The following is a 25864-nucleotide window of genomic DNA, read 5'->3' as shown; positions in this document are numbered from 1 at the left end:
CCCATGACCCTTAGTAATCAAGACAGGGGCAGCGTATTACATACCAGGGCTCAAAAATAGGATGAATTCACATAACTTGGACTATCCTCTATTGAGACAATCTATGCATACAGTAGTTGCTGTGAAGGTATCGCCATATTAAAACAAATACTTGCCCTTCGTGTGTCTCTTTAGAGAAGGCACACAACATTTTCACAAACACTGCCTCCTTTGATCCTAACAACTTTGCGAAGTAGCTAAGTGAGGTACTAACACCTCCATTTTACAGATGAAGGGACTGAATTCAGTTCAGGCAGAAAGGTCAAAGCCATTGCCTTTGGTTATAAAGGTGGTAAGTGGAAGAGCCTGAACTGGAATCGAGGTGTTGGGGCTCCACATGAGTGGCCGTGGTCACAGCACCACATCACACCGCCCCACAAAGAAATTCGCCAGGGTTTTCCAATGGTATCAAATCGCAAAAAACCATATTCCTGTAAGTCCTCGACAGGCAGCACATTTTGATAAGTATCCAAATTAGACATGGAGGTTTTTTTTGCAGACTTCAGCAATCCAGCAAAATTCTGTGTTGGGAAGAATAAATACCTTTCCCCCCTTTTTTGGATCAGGCCTGTGATTTCATTGGCATGGAGAACACCATCCATTAATGCAGATCAGGACCTGCTCTACAACTAACAGAGTTTGGAAAGGGGGTTAAGCCACTTGCCTAGGGTCACACAGACAAAACAGGTCACAAGTGACATTTGAATCTGGATCTTCTAGACTTTGAGGCCAACTCTTTGCCCACTCTATGGGTCTTAAAAAAAAAGACCTGGTGCCCTATGGAAGAGTGAGCCCTAGAGGTGACAGTAGAAACAATCTAAGCTCAAATTCTGGTTTCATCATTTATTATGCTCAACCCCATCCCCTTTCAATTTCCATTTATTTGTTTTTCCTCTTTAGAATGTAAGCTCCTCAGGGGCAGCATCCGTCTAACTTTCTGCTTGTATTTGTATTCCCAGCACATGCAGTGTGAGTAAGCAGTGCTTTTTGATGACTTACTCACCAGAGCTTTGTGACCTTGGACAAATCCAAAACTCTGAATTCCATCTGTAGCAGGGGAAAGAAATACTTACACTGCCTAACTTGCAGGATTGTTGTGAGCGTCAAATAGCAAAAAATATGTAAAGTGCTTAACGACTGCAAAGAAGCATATAATTATAAGCAATCATCATAATTACTTCTAAAGAATACTGAACTTAAAACTTAGAAGACCTGCTTCAAAACCTGCCTAGAACACTAGCTATGTGACCGAAGGCAATTCATAAGCCTCTATAAGCCTCATTTTTCTCATCTGTTATATGGGGGTAATGATACACTACCTCACTCAAATGGTTGTGAGGAAGGTGCTTTGTATACTTTAAAGCATTATAGAAATGTGGGCTATTTTTATAGGGCTACATAAATTCTCTCTCCTAGAAGATGCATAGTAATAATAGTAATCAAAGAAACATTAAAATGTATCTTCCTGACCCACTATTATGTACTTTCTTCTTTAATAATTCACCAAAATTCATAAATCATACAGTAAAAACAAATTACTATTTTTGAGAGTGATATAAAGGAAATAAAAAACATGGCTTCCGACATATTCGTTTCATAAATTCTAAACTTTTTCCCATCAGATTCTTCCTGAATTCTTCCCAGTGTTGTTTTGAGGATCAAATGAGATGACAATACCTCACACAGAGTAGGTACTTTATAAATCCTTATTACCTCCCCCACTCTTTCTGGAAGCATTATAAACATGGATAGAATAGCTTTTGACTCCCATTCTAAGGCTCCATCCAGTAGTTCAGGGGTGTTATTAACCTGGGGTACATGAACTTTTTAAAAAGCATTTTGATAACTGTATTTCAATATAATTGCTCTCCTCTGTTGTCCTATGTGCTTCATTTTATACATTTAAAAATAATACATTGAGAAGTTCATAAGGCTCACCAATCTGCCAAAGGAGTCCAGGACCCAAAAAAGTTAAGAACCCCATAAAAGATAAATTCTAACTTTCAACCACGTGCTGAAGTCCCTCAAGGAACTCATCACTCACTGAAGCTTCCTCCCTCTTCCTCATCTGTGCATAACTGACTACTAAGGTCTCTCTCTCATCTGTCTTTTCTCACCTGTCCTCCTCCTCAAATAATCCCATCCATTTGACCACCCTTGGGTCCCCAGTGTTCAGTTGACACCACTACAGGCTATTCTATCCCTGTGTGGGGATGAGCAGGGCTGAGAGAAGGAGAAGTTTCTCTAACTGTTATTCATTACACTCTACTCTCTGGTGACCTGCTTCCAAGATGTACACTTCTTTCACCTTAATTATGCTCCAATGCATCCTAAGAGAATTTTTCCCTACTGTGCTAAGAATAGTCTAGTCACCTTTTTCCAAATCACAATAAGGAAGCAGAGAAGATGCTTCTCGCTTATCACCCTATCCTCTTCATTTACACCAGGCCCTCGCTAAAATAACCCTTCTCAGTGAGTTGTCTGTCTATACCATGGATCTGTCTCAAAAAGATCCCCTTGGATGGAGTCTAAGATAGCAAGGCCTCTTTCTGAATTTAGCTGAAGGGCATAAAGTATTCCATCAGTCAGTCAACAACAAGCATTTATTAAACTCCTGCTATGTTCCAGGCATTATACTGAGCACTGGATAAAATTAGCTTTATATCGCACTTTAAGGTTTGCAAAGCTCTTTCTAGATTGAGAAACCTCAACTTACCCTCACAACGACCCTGTGAAGTAGATGCCACTGTCACCCCCATTTTACAGATGAAGAAACTGAGGTTGAGAGAGGTCCAAAGTCACATAGTTAGTATCTGAGGCAAAAATCAGTCATAGGTCTTTCAGACTCTACATTCATTGCAAGAAAAATTATCAAAGAAATTACTAGATATTGGGATGCTAGCTACATCACAAGTCTTCTTTCTGAATGACTGTGTCTTGTTTTTCGATGGTTATTGTTAGATATGTTTCACAGGGGATGCTGATGGCACTTCCAGTTAATCCATTCACCTCATCCTCTATGACAGGAAAAGAATTTTGTAAACTGGCAAGTGTTTTACAAATAGGAACTATGATGAGACAGACAGACAGACAGATAGATAGATAAACAGACAGATATTCAACTGGACCTATGATTTTATCAGCATCCCCTCCTAAGGAGGAACTTCCAATGTAAATTAGTAAGTTAGCTACAACTTAAGGGTCTTAGAGTTTTCTGGGACCCTGAAGGGTCAAATGACTTGCCTTTAAGTATGTATCATATATGTATATACATATGTATCTATCTACATATAAATTTGTGTATATATGTGTGCAGGGAGATAGATAATAGATGTATGTATGGATGGATGGATGGATGGATGGATGGATGGATGGAAGATAGATAGGTGGATAGGTGGATAGATGCCTGGGGCAATGAGAGGTTAATGATTTGCCAACAGTCATAAAGCTCCTTGCATGGGTCTTTCTTCTGTACAGACTTTGTGATTTCACTGGCATAGAAGAATGCCCTGAAGGAAAAGACCACGTGAGATCTTTAATTGTCTTAGCAAAGTTGCCTGGGGTTACCGAGAGGGTAAGTGATTTGCCCAGGATCCGGTTGCTAATTCCATGAGAGGCCCTAAACCTTGTTTTCCAAAGGCAGCATAGCATGGTGGATCCTCTGAGTGAGGACCACTTGGGTTCAAGTCAGGCCTCTGAGTGTACTGGCTGTGACCCTGGGACAGTCACCCTCTCAGTGCCCCCAGACAGCTTGCTAAGAGGACTAAAGATTTGGGGTGTTAAGACCAGTTTCCTCCAAGAGCATTCCTTGGCCACTCAAATCACAGGCCGGGATATAGAGAGGCACATACTAGCTTTAAGATCGTGGGCAAATCTCTCTTAACCTCCCAGTGTCCCTGGACAATTTTCTAATACTCTAATTTACATGGCCAGTTGTCACTCTGCAAGGGTGGGCAAAATTCCCTAATTCTAAGCTCCTTACAATGATGAAACCACACCTAGATCAGAAACTAAAACCCTATGAAAACTTGCACATACGTAACATGGGCATTATGAATATGATCGGTATGTCCCTGTACTAAAGATGAACAGGAATCCCACGGTTTTTAAAAGATTAAGGAAGTCCTGAGGTATCACTCCCTCTTACTTCTTTCACTAGATATCTTTTGGGGGTCTTATTCAGCAAGTTTATATAAAGAGCTTGGGCCTTTCTCTCAGCACGACCTCAGCTCCAACACTCATTTTGATGTTACAGATGCATCTTTGTGTCCTGGGACGGGTCCCAAGGAGCAGCATCTCAGCAATTTGCAAATGGAGGGTGAGCAGCTGGATGCCTGAAAACAGATGGCCTTACTCATTTGAATGGGTTTGATCTTGTCTAGTGTTCAAAGCTAAGCAAGTTTGGGCTTGGTTAGCACTTGAATGGTTTGTTTGAGGCCTGGTGCTTCTCTAGGACACAGATCACTAAACTGGATGATCTGCAGTAAGCAGTTAGATTTGAATGACCTATATTTGATGTTTTCCTAAAGCTGCCTTCCATTGTGATAGGGAAGAGGGGGGTCTGTTACTTGGGAGGGAGAGATCATAGGCTGGTTTTTATACATTAGAAGGTGAGTAATAGAGGTAGTTTGGGGCCATTCTTTTACAAAAAAAAAAGAAACTCCCTTCTCTCCCCTGCCCCACATAGGAATCCTATGGTAGAGAATTTAAACCCAAATTAATTCAAGAAATTCCAAATTAAGATACCCACTATGACATTTAACCTTTCTTCCAAGGACACTCCTCTAAATACTACAGAAGTAGGAGCTGATAAAAGATAATCCTAAATAAACAAGGCCTTTGATGAGTCTATGGCTGTATTTAGAGTCCTTTTTCCCAAAACCCTCACTAACTTCTGGGAAGGGGCAACTTGGTATCATAATATCACTTTCTACCTCTACTTACCTTTGCCTCCCATTACAGGGGTTTCCTATGCATTTGACTGTTTTGGTTTTGGTTTGGTTTTTTTGTTTTGGTTTGGTTTTTTTTGCGGTACTGGGGCACAGTCAAAGCAGATAACTTCAGAGTTAGAACACCTAGTTCAAGTGTTGCCTCTGCCACTGACTAACTGGGTGACCATGATTGAGTAGCTTATCCTATTTGAGTATCAGTTTCCCCTTCCCTAAAATGAGAAAAGAATCCTTACACTACCTGCTTCACTGGATTGCTGTAAGGAAGGCATTTTGTGAATTTTAAGGGGCTATCTAAATGTGGGTTATAAACTCAATATTCAGGAGGTTATTGCCTCATTTATGGATTTGTGCTCATGTTGACTGTTTCTTTGACAGCTGGCACCCTCCATAAATCTACCAAATATAGGCAGTGATAAGGAAGAATTTGGTAAGGGGGAAAACTGAAATTAACTATAAACTACAATGGGAAACTGAGATTACCTGAACATCTTATTTCTCCATACTATCCTATCCTTTAATTTCACAGAGCATTAAGTATTCAAATTCCTTCTCACTGAAGTTTCTTTCCTAATATCTACCACCTTTCAATCAACAAATCAATTATACTACTATTTACTAGGTATTCAGGCCTCTTCTCTACAACCAACTGTCAAACCCAATAGTACTCAAAAAAGTCAATACGACTTTCTAATTTTGTAGTTTAGAACAGTGGTGTCAAACAAATAGAAATGAGGCCATCGAAACTGTACCTAAGGATCCCTGTGGGCTGCACATTGGCTTAGAAAACCAACTGTATGTATATACGTATGCATGTGTGTGTATATTCATTCTATTGTGTTTTTATTTACTTTGTTAAGCATTTCTCAATTATATTTTAATCTGGTTCTCACCCTACTTGGGAATAGCAGTGTATGGGTACCACATGTATGATACCTCTGGTTTTAGAGGAAGCAAGACTGATATTCCTTCTTAAAAAGTACCTAGAAACCCATTTAGTTCTATAGAAAAAAAGAAACTTTATGCTACAAGATTAAAATGCTACTCTTCAGAAAAGACTCAGAGATCTCCAAATTAGCTAGCAATGGCTCCCACTGAGCAACTAATATACTAAAAAGAAAGGAATGGTTGATGACCACTTCAAAAGTTTTTAAGAGCCTTTTTAAAAGAGATACTGCCATGGTCCTCCTTTCTCTAAAAGATTACTTACTACCTATGAGATAAAAGCAATGGTCATTACCTTTTCTTCCCCCGTATGTTTCTATGGATATATACATATATGTGAATATATAGAATTATGTAGACATATATGCAGTCCCTTTACAAAGTATTTTTTTTTTATTTTTTGGTCTAGACTTTTGATTTCACTGGTGAAATCAAACTCTTGATCTGGAAACACTGGCCACCCATGAAACTTATCTGGGACTTACAGAGGGTTAAGGAGTTTCCTGGGGCACTGAGAGGTAAGGTCCAATGGTCATGCATAGAGTGTGAATCAGAGGAAGGATTTGAATCCACTTCTTTTCAAGGCCGGCTGTTTTCCCTCCTCTTTTCCCTTTTCCTTAGGACACTCTCTAACTCACTTACCAAAGACTTTTTTTTCCCAGTCTACGTGTTATTTCTGCCTCTCATTATTAGAATTTTTTTCCATTTTCTTTCTATCTCCCTGCTTCTCTCAGTGACAATTAGAACCAGCATATATTTCTTTGTGTCTATGTCTTTCATTGTTATTTAGTTGTCTATACCATGTGATAAATAGGGAAGTCCTTCCTTACTCCTCCCTATATTATGTCTGCTAAACTTGCTATGGGATGTTCTTATCCACTCTAACCTTAAAAATCAGAAATGCTTCTGAAGCAAATATGAGAGAAAAATCCTACTTTAATTGCAATTAAATGGCTCTATGCTCTTTCTGTGGTAAAAAAAAAAAAACTGAAAAGAAAATAGGTGCCCATCAATTGGAAAATGGCTGAATAGGTTATGGTATATGTAATGCAATGGCATATTATTGAGCCCTAAGAAACAATGAACATGACAAATTCAGAGAAACATGGGAAGACTTGTATGAACAGATGCAAAGTAAGCAGAGCCAGAAGAATAATATATATGATATATCACCAAAAATAACAAAAAGAAATTCAGTCTTGAAAAATAACAGAACCCTAATCAATGCAGACACCAGTCTTGAACTCTCAACTATGACAGAGAAGTGATGAGCTACAGATACAGAAAGACCAATGTATTGGTTTCTTTTCTTTAAGTGTATTTCTTTGTTACAAAGGAGTGTTTAATGACGGGTGGGGAAAGGAGTCATTGGGAAGTGAACAAGGCATTAGAAAATCCATAAAACATTTACTTAAAAATAACAATTAATTGGCTCCAAACCCAGACAAACCTTTTCACCTAGTAATCCCACTATCAGAATATATTCCAAGGAAATGTAGAAAGATGTACACCGAAAACCTGGAAACAACTTCAATGTCCAACAACTATGCCATGGCTAAATATATTTTGTGGTAAAACCACAATATAAAGAATAACAAATGCAAAGAATATACTAAACTATAGAAAGATGTATATGAAATTGTGCATGATGTTAAATTTAGCCTAAAAGTTTCCGTATTGGAAATCAGAAGACTTGGGTTCAAATGCTTTGCTCTACTCACTATCTTCTGAGTGACTCTAGGCAAGATGCTTAAACACTGAGAGTCACAGTTGCCTCATCTTTAAAATGAGATTAAACTAAATGACCTCCAAGGTCTCTCACTGCTCTAAATATACGGTGCTCTGGACTAGAAGAATTGTATATAAAGTAACAACCCTAATCAACACATACACATGTTTTGTCTAAACATAAGTTGTTCCTGAATAGAATATATGAGAGAAAGAGAGAGAGAGAGAGAGAGAGAGAGAGAGAGAGAGAGAGAGAGTGTTGCACAGAATGAGACCAGGGTAGACCCTTATCTTTTTAGTTCAAGGACTAAATAAATGACAGACACTAGATAAAATCTAGGGAAGGACCTGAGAATCCCCGAGAGATGCTCCAGATCCAAATCAAGAAACTTCCAGAAAATCCAGCACAAACTTTTTTGACAGGGCAGAGCATCACACTTACCTCAAAGAAGAGCATTACATCATCAACCCTGACTTTCACTGTATATCCAACCAAGAAGGTAGGCAACACAATTAACTCTCTCAGGGTGCCATGCACAAGCTGTCCAGATCTAATATTCACCATCACCACCTACTCCCTAATCCAGTAACACCCAAGCCCACTGCTTCCACTGGCTAGAACAATTGCAGAACTGTGTGGTAGTCATAGCCCAGAAGTAACCATGAGTGAATATGTGATTGATTACCACAACATGTTACCAAAAGTTCAAAACCCAACTTCAGGGCAAAAGCAAGTAAAGCATGTTACACTTCCCACAAATTTTGTAACTTTTTCCCCCATAATTTTCCACAGGCCCTAATGACAGTCCCTTGGAAGCCTGAAACTGAAAAGCCTTTTCTTGCCAAAATATATTTTTCTTAATGACGTGTGTGCCCTGGTTTGTTATTGCATGGCTGCAAAAGCTGACTTTTTTAACAGAAAAAACATTGAAACCTTTAGACTGAAAACAGCAAGATGTGCACATTTCTAAACCTCACAAACTTTGCAAAGGGACCCAAGATGGTAGAAAGTATAGGTCAAAGCCTGTAGGCACAGTGCCCTATACATAGCAGACACTTAATAACCACTTATGGAAATGAACCAAGCTTTGAAACAATTCTGGTATTCAAAACTAAATGTAAATGTGTCCTATTAGGGGATATTTTCTTTTAGGCTATGTTGGGCATTAGGTTATTTTATCAAAGATTCTTTTAAAATACCCATTGTGACTTATTTTTGGACATAAAGTCATAAAATACCAAGTGCCATTTAAGACCATAATTTTTTTTAATTATACCCAAGAAAAAGGGTCATTGATGCAAGAGTCTAGGTAAAGACTGTAAGCTATATGTGTTTTTCAGATTTTACTGATTTGAAACTTGAAACATTTATAGCATCTAGTATAGATTCAATTGTGCAAGTACCATGTGTCAACCAAGAATGTAATATTCATTTTGCTGAAAATCTGGAAGACTTCGAAGGATGGGAAGAATGCCACTACTAAGAAAGAAATACTCCCTTGGGAGTATCCCATTGTCAACTTCCAATTTAAAGCAGAAGGGTTTTCAAAGGGTCTAAATTCTTAACTTGCCAACTCCAAGGATCTTTATAATCATTTTGTAAACACACACACACACATACACACAAACACACACAAAGTTGGCTTTTTCTTTGAATTTCTAGATATTTCTAAAAACAATTAGAATTAGTCATGTATGGAAAAATTCAACAGTAGACTATTATGTGTAAGAAATTAATCCATATGTAATATAGATGGAGAGTGAGGGCCAGAAAATATTCATGAAAATTTATGCAGTATTTGTTTTTGCAGTTATATTATGGGTCTGAGTTGAGCTTTTTTAAGGGAAGGTGCTACATAAATCATACAAATATGTATGCCCTATAACCTCATTCCTGAGCCTATCAGCATTTTCATTATAAGCTATTTTTCAATTTCCTCATAAAAAGTGTCACCATGAGCTGAAATTCTATATATATGATCTCGGTTCAGAAATAACTTGGGATTTACTACTCTCTAATTGTGCAAGAGGTAAATAGAGCTGCGACAATTTGACATTGATTCAGAAGGACCAAAAAGAAAGAAAAGACAATATTAATACACACAGGATGGGCCAATTAATCTCGATTGTGGAACAATTGTTTACCATTTTCCAAAGTGGAATAAATGGCAACTTTTGATGACTAAGTTTTAAAACCTGCTAAGACACAAGTTTTTTCCTCTACCCCAAAATACAATTTTTTCACTTTATGCATACTTAACTTGATCATAAAGGCTAAAAGGACAGCACTAATCTACTTTCTCAAAACCCTGATGAGTTATTAAATAAATAATTTAAGAGCTGGGAGATTGCATGAGGATAATAATGTGCTGCTTCATCCTGTCTGAGTCTTCCCTTTTGATGGCTGCCATTTTGCATTTTCTCTGTGGCTGGACAATCTTTGAAAAAAAAAGAGACCAATTTAAATACACTAATATTTCTCTGACCTTGGGCAAGTCACTTTTCTGGGACCCAGTTTCCTTATCTACAAAATGCAGTGGGAAGGGAGATGGACTAGATGGGCTCTAAAGCCTCTTCTAGATCGAAAACTATAATTATCAACCATGTTCTTCCTAAGCACTGGCAACTATAGTTGAGAAGGGTAGGAAGTGGAAATATTTTGAAACTTGTATTTTCATAAAACTCATACGTAGGCATTCTCGTGATAGTCCCTAGATTAAAACAGCTACCACCCCCAAAACACCGCAGAATCACCAAACAGGTAACACTGATGCCTCTTATGGAATCCTACTACTTGCTAACGGCTTGGAAATGTGTGGCTACATGACCTCCTCTCTTCATCCCTCACCTGCTATCAAAAGATGCTATAGTATCCTGATCCTATCCCTTATATCAGCAAGATGGAGAAATTGGCCTCAGATTCCATAAGAGATTTGAAATTAAGAGCAACAAGGCCACACCAGGGCTGGTAGAAACTTGTGCTGGCTTCCCAGTTGTTCCAAAAGGAGTATCAGTTGGCAAGCAATAGGAAGAAGTCATCACCCCTACAGAAAGGAAAGATAGAGACCACCAGATCTTGCGGTAATTATCGCTCAGCTAACCAAAATGGAACTCAAGATCATCTTGTGTCAAAAGTCCTGCACGTGAACTATTCCTTAAATTAGGAACTTTGCTTCCAGGTCTTGTATACATTCCTCACAAAGATGCCCCATGATTAGTCTGAAGAACAGAAAACACTTCCACCTCTCAAACCGATCATTCAGCACCTCACTCTCTTCTTGCCCAGCAGAACACCAGAGGCATGGTAGGGAGTCAGATATATAGAGGACAAATCCTGTGGCTATATGTTTGGCAAACTCAAGTGTTTAAATGGAGCAACAATGAAAAAGAAGGAGGCAGGGGAAAGGTTGCCTCTAAATCTCAAGAGGCTAAAAAGAATGCCAAATATAGGGTGAAAATTCACCTTTTGAAACAAAGACCCAGCATACTTATATGTCACTGTATGAAACTCAAAAGGTCAGTAGCACTTGGGTGAGGAAATGGAAACATAAATCTGAGAATGGGGTGGGGGTGGTGGGAGGGAAGAAGCCATTCTTGAACCTTCAGCTAAACTCAGTCATCTATGAGGATGCAAATAGCTAGCTCAAAGAAAGCAGACAGACCATAGACTTGGTTTTATGCACCCCAAATTTAAATTTCCCAGGTCCTCAATTAAAAAATTAGTAAGACAGCTTGGAGAGAACCTTACAATGGTGTCCTACCAGTATTAAGGATGGCTAGTAGCTTCTTCACCAAGGTCCTTACAAAGTAAATATGAAAAAAAAACCACGTCTCTAAGCTGAATGGCCATTCCCTGCATTTTATTTGGAAATGTGAACTGCAAATAAAATCTTTCCTGATGAAATGGAGCTGCCAGTTTTCTCATGTCCTTTTAACTACTCATTATGTCTGACCCTGGCATCTATTTACCCTGGGCTGCAAAGGCATTGAGATTCTGACTTCCAGCAGGGTTGTAAAAGCATCAAATCCGTCATAGAAAGTTCAAGGTGACAGAGCCTAGAAATTATCCAGTCGGACCCCTTCCATTTTACAGACCCTCAGAAATTAAGGACTCCCTCTACTTGTCTGAGGAGATTAGGATAATCAGACCACTGACTTAAGTTGTGAGAGGATTGAGAGGCATTAGGTATGGAGTAGTGACAGGTCAATGGACTTAGACTCAGATCTGGATTCAAATCCATACTATGTTCCATCCTAGAGGTATGACCTTGCACAAGTCACTTCATTTCCTGGAGTCTTAGTTGTCTTATCTGTAAAATGAGGGCCTAGGAATTAAGGTCAAAAAGATGAGGGGGTAGCAACTAACATGGTAATCCTACCCAAACCAGAGAAATTAAATTATTCTGTTTTGCCAGACTTGTTTCCAAGATGTGGTATTAAACACAGGTCTGTGTATGAGTTGTGAAATATTTTACATACTAATAACGAATGTGTACTTCTTTGTGTGTTCAGCTTCATAAGCCTGTATTTAGTTTAACTGGGCAAGAACAAGTCTTTGTCAGTAGACTCTCAAGTTACAGTCAAATCTTACATACCAACACTAATGGAGAAGAGTAAAGATACAGATCACATAAAACAATAAATAATTTTAAATGATTTTTTTATCTTAAGGATGAGTATTTTTATTTTTTAAACCTATGTTCAAATATGAGTGTCTGATACTTCAGGAATTGACAAGGCCTCCTGGCATAGTGCAAAATATGAAAGACGTCAGGTTGAAATTCTGCCTTTGATTGATGCCCCAGACTCTTGCTGTGAGTGGCCAGGCACAAGTCATTTACCCTCTAAGAGTCTCAGTTTCCCCTTCAGTAAAAAGGGGCAGGTCACACTAGATGAGCTCTAACATCCCTTTCATCTCTACATCTCTGACCCTATCATCCTAAGATCTATAACATAAGTACAATAATGTTTGCATTACCCACTTTATTAGGTTGTTATGAGGACAGTGCTTAGGATGGGACTCAAATGTTAGCTAGTATCATTACAGTACTTGAGATAACACAAAGAAGCCATACTCTGGAGACCTGTCTTGGCATCCTGCACTCTTCTGAAACTTCAGCCTAATGAAGGCATCACCACCTTGTACAACCCAACTCAAGTTAAGCAGTTACCCTCTTGAGTTAGTGTCTTTTTTCAGGTTCATACTTTCTCCTGGGTGGGAAAGTAATTAAGTGTTTTGGTTTAAAAAGGGACTTTTATTCCAGCTCCAGCTGGGCTAGAATAAACAAAGATCCTGTTAATGTCAACAATGACTTAATTAAGCAAAGTAGGTGACAAGGTCAATACCAACTTGAAAGCTAGATCTGCCTCCTCCCAGGGGGAATATCAAGAGTTGACTGTACTTTAAATAATCAGAATATTAATCAACATTCTACTGGAGCCAATAACTTTGCACTTGGTTCATGAAGACAATAAATTCTCCTTCCGAAGGTAAGTTGTATTTTTTGACAAAATTAAAGCCTTCTGGAGGTCTGTCATTAATAAACTATTTTTATGAGACCTGGGTATAGATACTGCTTGTTTTTGTACTTAAAAAGGGGAGGGGGAATAGTGTCAAGACACTGGGATAGAATTACACTATAGAGTGAAATGATAGAGTAAAGGGTCATTCATCTCTCTGTATGGTTAGAATGACCTTTCACAAACAGGAGGACCCTTTTAGAAATTTTTCCATCTGGACATTTTTTCCTCTAGTCTAATTCCCATAAAACATTATTAAACTGAACTTCTAGTTAATTAACCACCAAGACTCTCCAAAGATAGAATTTCCTATGAAAAAAAAAAGCTAGAAAGTGTGTTGGCCAGACTACTAAATATAGTCAGAGGGCCTGGGTTCAAATTCTGACACTGCTTTCTATATGACTTTAGGCTGAGTAATAATTATCTGAGCCTCCTTATTCCTCTTCTGAAAAATGATAACATTGGCCCCGTGAAGTCCTTTCTAGCTATAAATGCTGTGATAGCTATAGGTTTGACTTGCTACTTACTAAAACTAACCACAGTTCACCAAAACAAGCACTTTATCTCAATTTTAAGTAGAAAGCCTCATACAAGAAACCAAACCTTTTAACACCTTGCTCTAACCATGTCTCAACGATTACATGGCAGGGAAGTTAAAAGCAGATCATAAGAAAGCAGCCAACCAGCTAGTAAATCCAGTTGTTAAGACTAATGAGTATTCATTTTTAAACTATATCCTTGTATGTAATTAGATTCTCTAAGTAACAATTTCTGACCAAAACACTCTTTCAAAGAAAAATCAAGCCCTACTAGATTATGATAGTGTAGAAACACCTGTGTTAATACTATGGACATATGGCTAGTATACATATGGCTGATTGAAAAATAAAGCACTGCTCAGTTAATATCCAAAACTCCTCAGTAGGACACCAATGGCACGTACTTCCACCACATCTACCAATAGTCTACAAAACTGGAAATGGGTGTTATGTGCTTGTTAAGATCCAATATTTGACCAAAATACCCAGCATCACATAATTTTTTTAAACTGGGTAGAGCCTTAAAAGATCATTTAGCCCAACTTTGTTGACAGATAAAGAAACCGAAGCCAAGAGAGGATAGTATTTGCCCAATGGCAGGCAAATACCTAGTGGTAAAACCAGAAGTAGCACCCAACTCTCTCATGATCTCCCACACATTGATTGACTAGGAATTTTACCCAAAGAACCATCCTGGAGAACTGTTTCTCTCCACACACACATACACCTTGCTCTACTTTTCCACTCTATGTAAGTCCAAAGACTTAGGTTCAAATTCCAGCACTACCATTTACTGTCTGGATAACTCTGAGCAGGACAATTAACTTCTTTGGGCCTCAGTTTCCTCACCTGAAAAATGAGTAAGATGACCTCTAAGGTTCAACTCCAACTCTAAATCTATGATCCTAAGATCCTATGACCCTTCTCATATAATTAATAGGATTTTAAATCTCCCATGACCATATAATGTTGAAATAAATTCTCTACCACACTGTAACAAAAGCAATATAAATTCAGATGAAAAAAGCCACTTTCTTTATTAAAAAAATACACAATTTACTGAAGTTACTTTTTTTTCTTTAAATCTCAGTACCCAACTTGTGTTATGACATATACTCAAGGTGAAACTAGCAATTAGGAAAACATCCATTTTAACTCATGGCAAGATGAACTTTTAAAAATACAGGCACATCCATCAGAAATCAAGGACTTTTCTGAAAATGACTTCAAATAAATATTTTTACAGTATACTTCATTTCATAAAATGAAGTTTCTGTTGTATTACATATGGAACAAGAATAACAAGAAGTAAATCTGTAACTTTTCTGATCTTATTTGCAAACCCACACCAATCTCCCTTCTCTGGGCTATGAAAGCCTTTATTATGCCATCAGACCTATTAATTATAAAGTCTTCATTCCCTTTCCTTAACAAAAGTTCAGCATTCTGACTTGCGCAATCACTTCAGGTTAACAGTGTCTCAGTGCAGGAAAAGATTTGACCTTGTTCTTCAATAACTGTCACACATTTCTGGTGTTCCTTTTGAAATCCTTGTGTCTCCTGATGTAAGAATTCAAATCCTTCCCCTCCTCTCCACCCCCATCACAAACCACCACCATTTGTTTTTCTAACTAAAGCTAAAGATGTTTGTGCTGCCTTCACTGCTCCAGCCTGTCCTCCGTGTAATCACATCCCTGATCATTTAACCCTCTAACTCTGACGCTTTCCCATAATAGCTGACCTGAAGCTGGGGATCACTCATGATGAGGCGTGCTCCTAAAAGGCAATGAGGCACCAGGTGGGCAATCAACAAACAGGTTCATTAAGTGGTGATGAGAGTCTGGCTTTTCCTTTTTTATTCTCAGATTACCACTTGAAAAATAACTCGGCTACCGATATTCTTTCGTGATGACAGATTTCAGTCTTACGCTGACTAAAAGACTTGGCTAATGTGATTTCCGAAGAGACTACCAGAGGACCCAATTCTGTATATCTAAATATATTCAACCTCAGCACTAAGGCTTATTGTTCTACCTTGTTTTAAAATGAAATTTTGAAAGTTGAGACAGTTCTGGTAAATGTATGAGAATAGGGGGCAATTTACTTCAGGACTAGTCAAAAACCAATGCCAAGCTTTTGTGATCTAGACTCAGGAAAATCACACTGACTTAAAATTCAAAAAGACTGCTATATATCTAACTTCTCCATTCTGAACTTCAGAAGGACAAGGTATTCCAAAGATTTTTTTAAATGCCAATAATGCAGGGGTTTGGTGATTTCCCTGGACAGTTCCCTTTGTTAGGAAGCAGTAACTCTTTGTACTTTATTCAGGTATATCTCAAGCTGAACTGCTGCAGCAGTGTATGTATATAGTGAATGCAGCATTCATCCTTCACAGCTTTCCAAGGAACTAGGAGGAATAGCTAAGAGTAAACTGTTTGTTGGTTTCTCCATTCAGAACACAGAGCTGCAGAACACCAGAAATTGTGAAGATGCGTCACCCTGCTTGTGTCTCCCCAGTAAACATCTCCCCTATTCTAAAGCTGCTCCCCACTCCAATCATAAACCTGAAGACCATTCCAATATTCTCAATGGATTTTCAGTTATGATATACAGGCAGCAGTTAATCACATAAAATAAAATTTCAAAGATGCATGACATTTCCACAGAAAGAAAAATGGAACAAAACTTGGGATCCAAGAAGTGTAAGGAAATAACTTACCTTCAGGTTCTAAGGTGGTATCCTCAACCAAATTGAATGATGGTCTGGCCAGGGAAAAGGTTGCCATGGTGACCAAGACCAGGCATATGAATCGACCCCAGCTGACCATCTTCACTGTGCCAATCCCGGGTCCTTTTCCATAGTTCCATGTGGACATTAATCCCATCTGAACACCTCTATACAAGCATGGACCACGAGCAATCCCTTCAGCCTCCAAAGGGCTCAGAAATGTGGCTGCTATTGTGGCTGCTGCTGCTGCTGCTACTGCTGCTTCTGCAGAAGGAAAGAGATTTGGTGTGTCAATGAAATCATCCTGAATGCCAACTGAAAATCTTACCTTAAACCCAGAGTGGGAGGGTTTCTCCAAAATGAAGAATGCGAGTTACCATTCACTATCTATGAATTATTCCCATCATCACCACAGATTCCCCCGTATTTTTAGAATCCAGTTCCAAAAAAGATTGGGGTTTATGCCAATTATTTAAAAGTTAAGATTATTTCTCCAAAAAAATCTGAAATAAAAAAGCATCTATGGGTGCCCTAGAAGAGAAGAAACAACCAGAGAGGTATTTCAGTTATTCAGTGTATATTCTTTTTATCACTTGGAAATTTGGATCCCTCTCCATCACTCCTCTCTTCCCTAGAGCAAGAGAAACAATCCTGACCTTAGTTTCAAGGGCAGTTCAAGCAGCAGCTACAAAAGAAAGTTAAAAATACTCCAGCTGGCATAATAGGACTTGTTAACTACTCTTCCTTCAACTTTGTGCTTGGTAACAATGGGAATGTGAAGAGCATTGGTTACAGACACTCATTTCTGCTGGGCAAGCAACCAGCCTAGAAGAACAGAATGCCCTTCACTTTGTACCAAGGAAAAGGGAAAGGTAACGCAGCAGCATAAAAACCAATGTTTGGAAGCCTCAGAGAAAACAATTTCTACCAGTTTCCCACTGGTCACAAATTAGTTTCAAATGCAGATGTTTCACTCACTCTTTCTTCAAACTGGCCACTTAGTTAAAAGAATGAGAGAACCAACCAGCCTGAATCCTCTACCACCATGAGTCAATCAATGCCCACTACCACAAATAGCATTAGTTCACATTTATTTAATGTTTTGGGGTTTGCAAAGTACTTTCATTCCTTATTTCATTTGATCCTCATCACCAACCCTGTGAGGTAGGTGCTATTATTATCATAGAATCATAGATTGAGAGCTGGAAGAGAACTCAGAGTCCATTGATTCCAACTGCCTCATTTTGCAGATGAAGAAACTGAGGCACATAGAGGTTAAGCAACTTGACCAAGGTCAATCAGATAAAGTTGTCCAAGGTCACTCAGATAGTGTCTCAGAGATAATCTTTGAACTCAGGTCTCCTGATGCCCAATCTAGTTCCCCATCTGCTTCTCACTGAAAATAGCCTAAGTCAGGAGAAATCACCTTTGACCTGGATGAAACAGATTAGCAGACCAACATAATCTAAATACATAAGGAACAGAGAAGTCAAGCACGGGAAGTAAACAAACAGAAAACCCTAAATCATTTCTATATCTCTGAGACAGGGATGCTGATTTAGGATTTAGCCAACAACCCAAGGTTAGCAACTATTTGCTGAAACTTCAAAAGTGACAGTTGTAAAGATGAACTCAACTTATTATTTTGTTATCTCCTCAGTCCTCTATTAACCCTTCTCCTGCAGGATCTTTAGGGAAGAGTAAAATATTAACAAATTACTTTTCATTTTAGCAATCTTCTCAGGTATTCAACCTGGAGACAGACTATACCACATAGGAGAAAGAACATAGCACTGGACTGGCTTGACCTCTATGCACTTGTTTCTTCATCTGTAAAATGAGGCAGTTGAACTCAATGGACTTTACAATCTCTTCCAGCCCTAAATCTATGATTCTATGACAATAACAGCACTGACCTTACAGGCTGGGTGATGAGTGAGAGAACTGATTTCCAATAAGCTTCTGCGAGAGTTAGAGCAAGTCATTAAAGTTACTGGGCCTCAGTTTTCTTCATGAGTAAAATGTGCAGAATCATGCCTGCCCTACCTACCTCTCAGGGTTGTCATAAAGAACAAATGTACAAGAAAGTGCTTTGTAAGCTATAAAGTGTCATGTAAACATAAGGGAACATTATTGTTATTCTACAAAGGGAGAAGTTTACAGCCTTAGAGAACCTGACTCCCAAAAGGAGAGTGGGTAGAACTAATCACAACTTCAGATTTCACAGACTGTGAACCTCTTGGAATATATATTATGCACTTTTTTCTGCCTTCTCTGAATGATGACCCTCAAAATAAGGTTTCAAAACTACAGAGCTTTTCCCCAAATTTCTAATCAACTTGATGGTCCAGTTGTGAAATTATATTTCAACATTGCATGAGCTTTCACATAACATCCCAAGTTGCTCCCACTGACCTTAACTAAAAATATTGCCACTTTAAAGATAATTGCCAGAAATAGTTTTAAGGAGGATGCAACACTATTTGCAGCAGGGGAAATCAAAAGAACCACAGGTCTAAGGAGGGGGCTCTTTCTACGTTAATTATAGACTCTGCTCCCCTAAAAAACATATATACATACATATATGTGTATATAACACATGTATAGATGCATGCATATATCAGTGTTTTATATAGAGATAAGCAGATATATACATGTAAAGCCATACAGATATATGAATACAGAACCCTGTTTTCAATTCAGTCCCATTTTTTAAAATTTTCTTTTTTTTAAATCCCTGGTGTTTTCTGTGGTATAATTTTCAGAGTCCTCAGATTATAATTGCATCTATCTCTAAAGCATCTACACTCATCTAAAGTGGAAGATGAATGAACCTGTTTACTGCTGACCACAAATATTCTCAAAGTGGATTAAAAAAAAAAAAACTTCCTTATCCTTCTGGATTATGCTGTTTACAATGTTCTGACCATCTTCCACTACAAACAAGAGAATCCTGGCAAAACTCTTTCAGAACTCCAATCAAAAGTCGATTTCTTTCATGCAGCTATCTGGACAGAAGACCTTCTAAGATAACAAAATGTGTCTAGCATCCCTCAGACCTAACAGCATCCTAGAAACAGAAACCTGAAGCTCAGGTCCTTGGATGCCATCATCTTCTGTGACCAATCCTGTACCTAGACGATTCCAGATTAAACACTCATCAAAGAAACACTCCCTCATTTTAGGGTGGCCAAGGCCTATGACAACATTCAATGAAATCAAGTTCTTTCCTAGTGTTCCCCGCCAGAGTTTCCAACGTATGGCAAGACCTCCTACACTGGATAATTATGTACCTCTATTTCAATGTTTGGAACACAGCCCCAGCATGCTTCTGGCCTCCACAATCCCAGCTTCCTGACTACAATACCATAATCCCTCCTGGAGTCTCAGACTCAGTGAAAGCCGCACGTAGTGTTTATTTTTCCCCTTGAAAGGGAACTCTGTCTCTCGACTCAGCCTGTACGTGGGGAGGTGCTGTCAGCCTCCAATGATTGATCGTTCTCCTGGCCACCCCTCATCAAGTCAATTTTCACCTCGTCACATACCTGCCCAAATTACTTTGCCAAACAGACAGGCAGGAGAAAGCAGCTTGGGATACAGGAGAGCTGGCCCTAGTTCATCCAAGCCACATCTGAACTTTAAAAAACGAAGAACTTTAAAAGAAAAAAAACACACCCTACGCATAAACAAATAGTAGTGAAAGACTGGTTAGCTTTAAATGTTCTTGTTTTTTCTGTGTCATCGTTGATTTAATTGTGTTCAGTTCTCCTGGGAGAGATTTCTCCTTTGTAGATAGTACGTCAAGAAAATCAACAGAAGCTAACGTAGGGATGTACCCAGTCGGGAGACCCAAAACGGACAGACTTCCTTCACCTCCTAAGGAAAAACCTCAAGATACAAGCCATTCAGCTTCTCCTAAGGGATTACCAGGGAGCCGGGCGCTAACAAAGTGCAGCACCTAATGTGAAAATAAAATTCCTCCACACATTTAAATCTCAAAACAAAAAAGTCCCAGACTTGGTACTACGGTCCCTACATGTTAATTCTGGAAAGAGTAATGAGAATTTGTAGGCAGCCCGGGTCTTTTTTTTTTCCTCTCCCAATTTCATTGTTTGATTTCTTTCATTTGCCTGCCTGGAATATCCTGTTTTTCTCCAAATCTTTCACCACTAAAGGGGTGGGGGAAATCTGCATATTAATTGACATTCCAGAGAGGGCTGGAGGGGCTACTGATTGCTTTCTATTCAAACTAAACAGGCTTTTCAGATGAAAATGAGTAAAGGCTAGTAGAAGATTTACAGGGATTTGGTACAAAGCAGACAATGGGGTTTTAAATGTTGATAGCTTTTCACACCAAACACATAATGGGTCACTGTGTGAAAAGATAGCTTTTGCTTTAAATATACATTTTATTCATTTGAGAAAGGGAAATTTATGGGCTTCCCCCAAAAAGAAAAGTTTATAGGAAAACACCGGGAGGGTCTCTGAAGGCTCCCGCCCACCTTGGGCTCTGGGGCTCTAAGTTACGTTTGTATCTAATTTTCCCAGAGCGTCTTAACTCGCTGCTGCTGCTCCCCATAAGCACCCCAGGCTTTTTGCGAGTGTGCTCAGACTCCATGTGCAGGGTGAGCGCGTCTCTCTCAGGGAAGGGAATTAACACACAAGTTTTCACGTTTGCCACTTCAACGCACTCTCCTCTCCTCCTTTGCGCTAACGCAAGCCAGGGAAAGCAAGAATAAATGAGTTGAGCCCTCCAGTCGGTTCCCATCTCTGAAGAGGGAAAGAGTCCATCCCAATAAGCCTAGCTCGCGTTCGGTCCTCCCCATCGCCCTCTCTGCAGACGTAGTCCAAGGGAGTGGTGCTGAGGTTTCCCGGGAAATCCGGACAGCCCTAAGGGAAAGTCTACGAATCCCCTCCACCTCAAGCGAGAGACACATTCTCGGGCATTTGGACTAATGCAGATGAAAAGAATTAGCTGGATAATAATTGGGGATGTGGGGCGGGGAGGGGGCGGAGGGAGTAAGCGATCCCTTCAGCCGGGGCACAAACACTGGGAGGGAGGGGGGGAGCTCATCTCGATTGATCCTGGATGGAGATCTCACGTGCCGGAGCCACTGAACTAAAAGGATCCAGCGTTGCGAAAGCGCCGCCTCTCCCCTGGACCAGCGCTCCCGCCAGTAAGCCCTTTTTGGGGGGAGGAGTGGGGAGGAAGAGGTGTCTGGGTGCATCCTCGCTGCCTTTCCAGCCTCCGCGCAGCGTCGCTCCCTAAGTCAGAATCTAAAGCGCGGCGCCAGCAGGAAGGGAGAATTGGGGGAGAAGCCAGACTGCAGTTTTGACAGGGGAGGCTTGGGGAGGAGGGAAAGAGGGGAGCTTCAAGAAGGAGAGAGGGCTGGACGATGAGCTACTCGGCTCCTGACAACTACATCTAGTCACCCAACCCCGAGTCAGAACCGTCTCAGCCTGCCCCGACTCCTAGCAAGTAAGCACAGAAGCAAAAAAAAAAAAAAAAAAAGGCAGTGGGGAATCAGCCTCCCGTAGGGCTCCCCACCCCCAGCCCCACAACCAGAGTTCTTCTCCGGGCCGCCGCCGCGTCTCTCCCTCCGGCTTCCACACTTCCCATTTGTGTCGGTTCGGGTCTGACTTGTGCAGCCCCAGGACAATTACCTTGAATGGCAAAGCTCCGAGAAAATGCGATGTGCCTTTCTGCCCCAGCAGCAGGCGCGTATGTACAGGATGAATCAAAGTGACGAACCCCGGGTCTCTTTGGGGGAAAACTCAAGGGGGAAAAAGTAACCAGAAGAAAACAATTGTCCCTCAGTTATTCCCGGTTCGAGGTACTCAAAACTTGGATGCAAAACCCAGGTTATGGAAGAGTGCAAACATGACTCCTGTGATCCGCGGGCAGGCTTCAGATTGAAGAAGGAAAAAAAAGAAAAAGAAAGAAATCAACCCTTAAGTTTCATCAACAAAACTTTTTTTCCACTTCTGAACAGTTAAAGCTTGTCCGACACCTCCAGCCTTGGAAGAGCAAAGAGTAGTTTCCAGCCGAAAACATCGCTCTCTAAAAAGAGTCGTCCCGGATCCAGGCAGACTTCACGCAGAATTCCCCGTTGGAATCTTGAAAGCTTTGTCAAGTCTAAGATCGCTTTTTCTCCGGCACATACACACGGACACACATACACACACTCCCTTCTCTCTCTCTCTTTCTCTCACTCTCTCCTCTCCTCTCCTCCCTTCTCCTCATCAGGTCACTCCCCGCCTCTGTTGAAACCTGAGCCATTTCCTGGACAGCTCTACTCCGCTCTTCCAATCAGAATCCTCGCCTGCAAATGTTTAACTGTGTGTTCTCCGAGGGGATGCTCGAAGAACGCCGAAGCCCCGGGGTTGGACTCAGCATTCCCTTTGACAACGCCTCCAAGTGGTACAAATTCACTCACAGGCTAGCAAAAGAGAGCCTGGATAAAATCTGGACAGAAAATAAAACAGTATCTTGTATTCCTAATGACTGGCTAAAGTCCCTTCTCTTCCCATACCCCACCCCCAGCACCTCAAATGAATTCTAGCGTTTGGCAGTTAGGGTTAGAGGTTTGTTTTGCTTTTAAAGTCAGCACATGATGGTGATTCTGACGTGAACACTATATGGATTTTTTGTAAATGCCCTTAATGGTTTCCTATGTTATTGGGGGGGGGGGGTGGAATTAGTGCAACTGAAAAAGTGATAGGCTATAAAGAGGGAGAATTTTTTTTCCAAGAACTGCATTTTTAATCTTGTAAGAAATAAGAAATGGCCTGGAATCAGTTAAAAGAAATAACTTCTAACAATAAAATTATCTCCTCTCCTTTACCTCCTCTCATTCTAATCCCCAAGATTAGCTAAGAAAGCAAAATTTTAATTAAGTTCCCTGTTCAGGCCATGACACTAACTAACTACGTGAACTTAGGCAAGTCAAATGACTTGGGCTAAGAGGCTGGACTTAGAATGGTCTCTGATCACCCTCCCAGCTCTAACTTTCTGTGATTCATTCATTTTGCTCTTCACTGGCTCATTTGGCTGAATTCATCAGCACCCTGTGCAAATGGGGTACTTCACTTTTACTTACTTGAGGGAAGGAGGAAGATTCTGTTTCTTCCCCAATTCCCATCCAATTTATTTACTATGTTTTGCTTCAAAAACCTATTTTTAGAGAAAATACTTTTGAACTGCTTCAAATATTTCACAAGCTTAAAAAAATTGTACAATATGCATCGTTCATTAGAAACTATAGACTTCAAACACTACCCATGGAGGAAATTACTTTTCTTCATGATGCATCATATACTGCTTCTGTTAAAAAAACATTACTTATATGTAATTTTAAATGTGAATATAAAATTATGTTTCTGTAAATATGCTGCATCACTTTGGGAAGGTGGCAACAGAATGGCTGAAGTCATTTCACCTAGGAAATCTTTAAGCTTCTCCTCCTCCTTCTTCTCCTCCTCCTCCTCCTACTCCTCTTCCTCCTCTCCCGCCTTCTCTTCCTTCTTCTTCTTCCAAAAAGATACCTTAGTAATTCTGCCTGGCCTTTTTTTTATCAATAGGTTTCCAAATTCTCATACTTTTGTTCCCAAAGAGATGTGGGCGTATTTTTATGCTACAATGCTTGGCACTTACATCTTCATGTTCTCCACAGATTAATAGGAAACACTGTTGTCTCTGGGCTATATTTCTCTTTATATATTTTCCTGCCCATAGGCATAGCTACCAACCATTGAAATACTGTTAATACATTCTTACATAAATTAATGGCACTGGAAGCTGCAATACCTATTCCCCATTCATCAATAGCATTATATGCTCTGAATGGAAAGGAAGCATTTCACTAAAAATGACAAACAAGGGCACCTATTTTAACATCCCAAAGCAATTCTCAGGATTTATTCTCTCTACAGAAGAAAAGACATCCATCTATTATCAACAGCATCTTATTCACTTTAAAGTGACCAGTTATGTGTGTGTGTGTGTGTGTGTGTGTGTGTGTGTGTGTTAAGCTAACAGGCCAGCCCACAACATTGACTCTTCAGCTTTTAAGAAGGTTAGGGATGGGGAGGAGGGAAGAACAGAAGCATGTTTGGAATTTAAGGGGAAAAAATCAATTCTGTCATCATATTTAGGCTTCAAGTGACCTCAGTGGGTCCAGAGAACCTTTCACACCAGTTAGGCTGCTGAATGAGAGAATAATCTCTTTACAGTTTTTTCTCCCTCTCCTTAAAGTGGCTGGAACTTTTTTTTTCAATCTGCCTCCTATGAATGGTGCTGCTAATAAGCCTATTAATGAGGTTCCACAGAGGAGTGTGAATAGGTAAATCAGTCCCAATCTGTTGAGGTTCAGGGGCGAGGGCAGTGAAGCCATCAAGAACTAAAGGTGACAGTTTGCGCTGAAATAGGAACAACAGCTCCAGGTTTCAGCTGAAAGAAAAGACAGACAAGGCCCACATTCAGAATCCTTCTACCCCCTGCTGAGCCCTTTCTTCTTTGCAGTTTTTACCCTCTTACAAAGTGTCTTGAGTAGTCACCCATTTTTTTTTCAAAAGCTCTTGAGACGCCTTCTTTTTTTTTCACTCTAGTAATGATACCTCAATAGAAGGGAAGGAGAATGAGGACACCGATCCTTCTATGGCTTTAAGTTTTAAAAAGCAAATTCTTCTGTCTTTTACTGTACTAGTGACAGAAAGAAATGAGGGAAGGGCAGAGCAAGGGGGGCCTTAATTGTCAGACTTTAAAAAAAATGATCTCAATTTTTTTCGAGGCCCTTTTCTCTTGGGGGAAGGGGGTAGAGTTCTTCATCTCATTTGATGTTATTTACACTTAGAAATTACTGACATTTAAATGCTGAATACTGTCCTTCTAAAAAGCTCATTAAACAAAATTTAATTCCATTGATATATTTTATAACATCAAGTAAAAGCTCTGTAAAATCAAAATAAAAAGCCAAGAAACATTGTGATATTTAACCCTTAGGTTTATTTTACTCAAGTGTAAAATCATAAGACAGCGTATTATGATAACAATAAAGCCCAAAACAGTTGATGATTATAAATACAGAATTAAAGATGAAATTTTGGGTCTTTTTCTTTACCCCCAAAAGCTGTTTTTCTGGAGCAAGAATTCTTAACCTGGTAACCATGATTTTTTTTTTAATATTTGGATAACTGTACTTCAAAATAATTGGCACCCTCTGTAATCCTATGTATTTTGCTTTATATATTTAAAAACATTCTGAGGAGGGGTTGGTAGGCTTCAGACTGCCAAAGAGGTCCATGACACAAAAAAAGTTAAGATCCCCTCACTCTTGGATCCAGTGACATTGACCTTCAGGCTGTTCCACCAACAGCACCCTCCACCTCCCAGCTCCAGGCTTTTTCTCTGGCTG

General features: G+C 39.7%; 1 protein-coding gene across 9 annotated transcripts in view; it reads right to left on the bottom strand.

The window, feature by feature from the left end:
* FGFR2 (fibroblast growth factor receptor 2) overlaps positions 1-22641 on the bottom strand; it is a 117093-nt gene extending 94452 nt beyond the window's left edge. For all 9 annotated transcript variants that reach the window (XM_036735151.1, XM_036735153.1, XM_036735152.1 and 6 more), the window contains exons 1-2: positions 22116-22641; positions 16443-16715 (exon numbers count right to left, since the gene is read on the bottom strand). In XM_036735151.1, coding sequence (XP_036591046.1) covers positions 16443-16608 — 166 coding nt within the window. In that variant the 5' untranslated portion in view covers positions 16609-16715; positions 22116-22641. The remainder of the gene's footprint in view (positions 1-16442; positions 16716-22115) is intronic.
* Between the last annotated feature and the right edge of the window lie 3223 nt (positions 22642-25864).

Source organism: Trichosurus vulpecula, chromosome 8, assembly GCF_011100635.1.
Source record: "Trichosurus vulpecula isolate mTriVul1 chromosome 8, mTriVul1.pri, whole genome shotgun sequence".
NCBI classification, from domain to species: Eukaryota; Metazoa; Chordata; class Mammalia; order Diprotodontia; family Phalangeridae; genus Trichosurus; species Trichosurus vulpecula.
This window is presented reverse-complemented; position numbering and strand designations above follow the sequence as displayed.